The sequence below is a fragment of the Microtus ochrogaster genome, linkage group LG7_11, assembly GCF_000317375.1.
Source record: "Microtus ochrogaster isolate Prairie Vole_2 linkage group LG7_11, MicOch1.0, whole genome shotgun sequence".
Lineage (NCBI taxonomy): Eukaryota > Metazoa > Chordata > Mammalia > Rodentia > Cricetidae > Microtus > Microtus ochrogaster.
Window position 1 is genome coordinate 10,068,497 of NC_022032.1, and position 3,758 is coordinate 10,072,254.

The 3,758-nt window shown below is 44.4% G+C and overlaps 1 protein-coding gene across 1 annotated transcript in view; it reads left to right on the top strand.

The window, feature by feature from the left end:
- Window positions 1–1,900: 1,900 nt before the first annotated feature.
- The window catches only part of Saraf (store-operated calcium entry associated regulatory factor), a 15,525-nt gene continuing 13,667 nt past the window's right edge, over window positions 1,901–3,758 (top strand). Inside the window, exon 1 of the mRNA XM_005362520.2 lies at window positions 1,901–2,154. Within this exon, the coding sequence (XP_005362577.1) occupies window positions 2,049–2,154 (106 nt within the window). The 5' untranslated portion in view covers window positions 1,901–2,048. The remainder of the gene's footprint in view (window positions 2,155–3,758) is intronic.

Below are 3,758 nucleotides of genomic sequence, written 5' to 3' on the forward strand. Positions count from 1 at the left end.
TGATTATCATATCCTGACCCAAAGTAACTTGAGGAGGAAAGAGTTGACTTCATTGTCAGGGTTCACAGTTCCTCCATGAGGAAAGTCAGGGTGGGAACTCAGGGCAGGAACCAAAGGCAGGAGCTGAAGCAGAGGCCATGGAGGGACCCTGCTCACTGTTTGTTCTCCGTGCCTTGCTCAGGCTGACCCAGAAGCACCTGCTCCAGCTGTGTCACTGCCCCCAGTGAACTGGGTCCTTCCACATCAATTATTAACCAAGAAAACCTTCCTATAGATTTGCCTCCAGACCAATCTGATGAGGTTCCCTCTTCCCAGATGACTCTAGTTTGTGTCAAGTTGGCAAAAACAAAACAAAACACCTAAAAAATAAATCAACCAAAATCAAACAACAACCACCAGCCCATATGGGTGTCAGGGATCAAACTCAAGACTTCGTTCTGTGGCTAGGGCTTTTATGGATTGAGCCACTTAAATGTCCCCTTCCTTCCTTTACTTACCAGAGAAAGATTACTTTTCAGATTATTTTTCGGACCTTCCACTCCAGATAGAAACAGCAGTATTCTCATAGCTTGGGCTTTCCCCCTTCTTTGCCTTGTCTAAATTTTATGACTATCTGGCTCTTTCTATGACATTAAATACCATCTTTATATTAATAACACAATGGCCAGACTTATATTGTCTTTGAAGTTTGGGTGTGGCTATCTTTTGTCTACTTGGCCTTTGTGCTTGGATACTTAACGCTCAGCTCAAATTCAACCAGTTAAGGATTAAATTCTCTATTTGCGGGTATTTTAAGGTTGCTGGATTCATTTGAAGCGCCCCATATTATGTTCTAATCCCTAGAAATTGACTTTTCCTCACCGACCTTGCTTGCCTATCTCACGCTTCCTATTTACAATTTACAAATTCTCGGCGGTATCTGCATTACAGTATCCGCCTGGTAGGTACTGATAAGTGTGTTAAATGCTCAACCTGAAAAGGCTGAGTGGATGATTGACAACTCCCCAAAACGGGGGAAGGGGAGTGAGGAGGGCGAACTCACAGTCCCTAGGTTAGGTTAGATCTCTGCTTTTTTTTTTTTTTTTTTTTTTTTTTTTTTTTTTTTTTTTTTTTTTTTTTTAAGGAGCGGTTTTATTCCTTATCATTCACTGCTCAAGCTTCAAAGTCATTTCTTGAGCCCTGCCCTTCCAGAATTCGCCTCCTGGTGCTTATTGTTATATTTTTGATAACAAATTTACCATTACCTATTATTTTTAGTTTGTCCTGCACTACATCAAGTTTTCCAAATACACAGACCTTGTTATTCCCCACGGCTAAAACAGTGTCTGTTTTATTTTGTTATATTTTATTTTAGTGTATTAGGCGTTCAACGTATATCTGTTGAACGAACTCACCGAAGAAACTCAGATTCGCAGGATTCAAAGCCCAGGAAAACGTTTTGTGTGGGTGGTTATCTATTAGTTCAGGATTGCCTCCTCTTGGCTTCCTGTTGTACATTCTAAAGGCGTTTATGTCTTAGGAACAGTGCAAGGTTCCAAGCTCGGAAATCACAATGTCATTCCCTTGTAACCTTCCACCTGATTCATTTTTAGGACAGGGTACTAGAACACCAACCCGAAAAATAACGTCCTTTGGAAAGCTTACTGGTATTTTGGATATACGAATTACCTTGATTTCCCTTCCAGAAAGTTTTTAGCCTCCTAAACTGTGTTAACGTCTCACTAAAGGAACCTTCCGGAACCTTCCAGCGCTCCCCAGTCAGACACAACACGCCAGCCTGAGCCTAGACTCCGCCCACGCGACAGCACCCTGTCTAGTCCCGCTCTCAAAGGGGCGGAGGGCTAGGGGAGGGGCAGGACACGGCCAATCACGGACGCCTACGTGCCGCAGCGGTAGTGACGTCAGTGTGGCGCAGGTCGCAGAACCGTCGCGCCGCTCTGCAGTCCGTCGCTTTGCTCTCGGCAGTGGGTTCCCGGGGTCGCTGCGCAGCGGCGGGAGCATTTCCGCAGCGGGTCTCGGGCCGCAGAGCGCCGTCTTCACCCAGCGCCATGGCCGTGGCTGCTGTCGGCCGCCCGGGAGCCGCGCGCTGCCGGCTGTTGCGCCTGCTGTCATTCCTGCTAGTGGCCGGCCCTGCGCTGTGCTGGAACGACCCTGGTGAGTGCCGCCCTACGGACGGGTGCTCGTGCCCTGCGTCGCTGCCGTTTTAGATCAGTTTCCTCGCGTCTGTCCTCTCCTGGCTCTTTTATTTTTCTGTACCCACCCTGGCTCTTTTGATTTGATTTGATTTTTTTCTCCCGGTGAGGACCTCTAAGAGTGGGCGGGGCTCAAGGTTCTGTTTTTAAAAGTTCCCTTCCCCATGTCCCTGGACTCCCAGATTGTCCGCTTTCTCAGACACTACGGCCTCATCCTTGAGTCCTGATGACAAGTTTGATCCTCACCTGCGCATCTTACCTTGCTATCATGGCTGTTCGATGTCATCATCGCCCACTGTTGTCATGGCTGCCTGTTGCTATGGCTCGCAGTTACCATGCCACCAGCAGTCTCTGAGTCACGCTTAGGGGCCAGGACTGCGAACTTGGGAATTCTGGATTATATTGGTTTTGTAAACAGGGTTCCGTTGTTTTTTTTTTTTTTCTAGTTAGTACATTTTCTAAACTTTTAGGTGATATGAGAATTGATTATTCGGGAGGGAGCCCTATATCTATTTAAATGTCGAAATAAACTATCCGTCATTAAAAATGACATTTTTGGTTTGAAGAGGAAAGCTGCCAGGCATGGAAAATTCAGCAATGGCAGAACATGCTTGGATTTTGAATTTAGTAACAGGTTTATTTTTGCAAGATACTTTCTTCCTGTGTGCTCAATTCAGTGAGACAATCGGTCCCCACTTCACACTTGAGTAGTCTTTAATTTGAGAAGGATGCTTTGTTGTTGGGAGTTAAGAAGCCACTGTGGTTGTAAAATACCTGTTCGCTTTGCTTAAGTAATCCTAGAAGGTTGTGTGAAAATGAAAGACCTGATTAGAATTTATTTAAAACCTGGGGAACTTTAGAGATGTAAACTCAGGGGAATTAGAAGGAATAAAAAAAAAACAACAAAAAAACCCAACCACATTTAAATTAATGGTGAACCACTTCCTGGTGGTTCTTAGTCTACTCTTGCTGTAAAATGTATTGTTCTGGATCAGAAAGCACTGAAATATTTTGCAGTATTAACTCGATTGGTGTCAACCTTATTTTAAGATCTTCAGGAATTGACTTATGAAGGGATCTGATTGGAATATCAATTATCACGACTTGGTTAAGCAACTCCCCAATTTATTTTTTGTTTACGTTGTCTTTAGGTAATATAGAACACTCCAGTAATATGTCTGGGGAGGGGAGAGCACCATTCTAGGACTACTTAAAGTTTTTCGATTTTTTTCTCTTGATATTTCTTCCAACCCACCTGTACCTTGAATTCTGAGAGTATAACTGTGAAGAACAGTGTCCTTCTCCCTGAGGAATTTACGTCTGTGGAGGAGGAGTAGACAGTGAATAGGTAGATAGCTGGTCACGTGGTGGAATGAGTTTCGGACAGTGGTAAAACAATTAGCAGGCGGAAGTGGGTACTTAAGAAATATCCATTGATCAGGGAAGAAGTCACTGTTAAAGTGACATTTTTGAGAAACCTGGAGAGAGGGAGGTGTTAAATGATACAGTATAAAATTTCAAATTTCAGCCGGGCGGTGGTGGCGCACGCCTTTAATCCCAGCACTC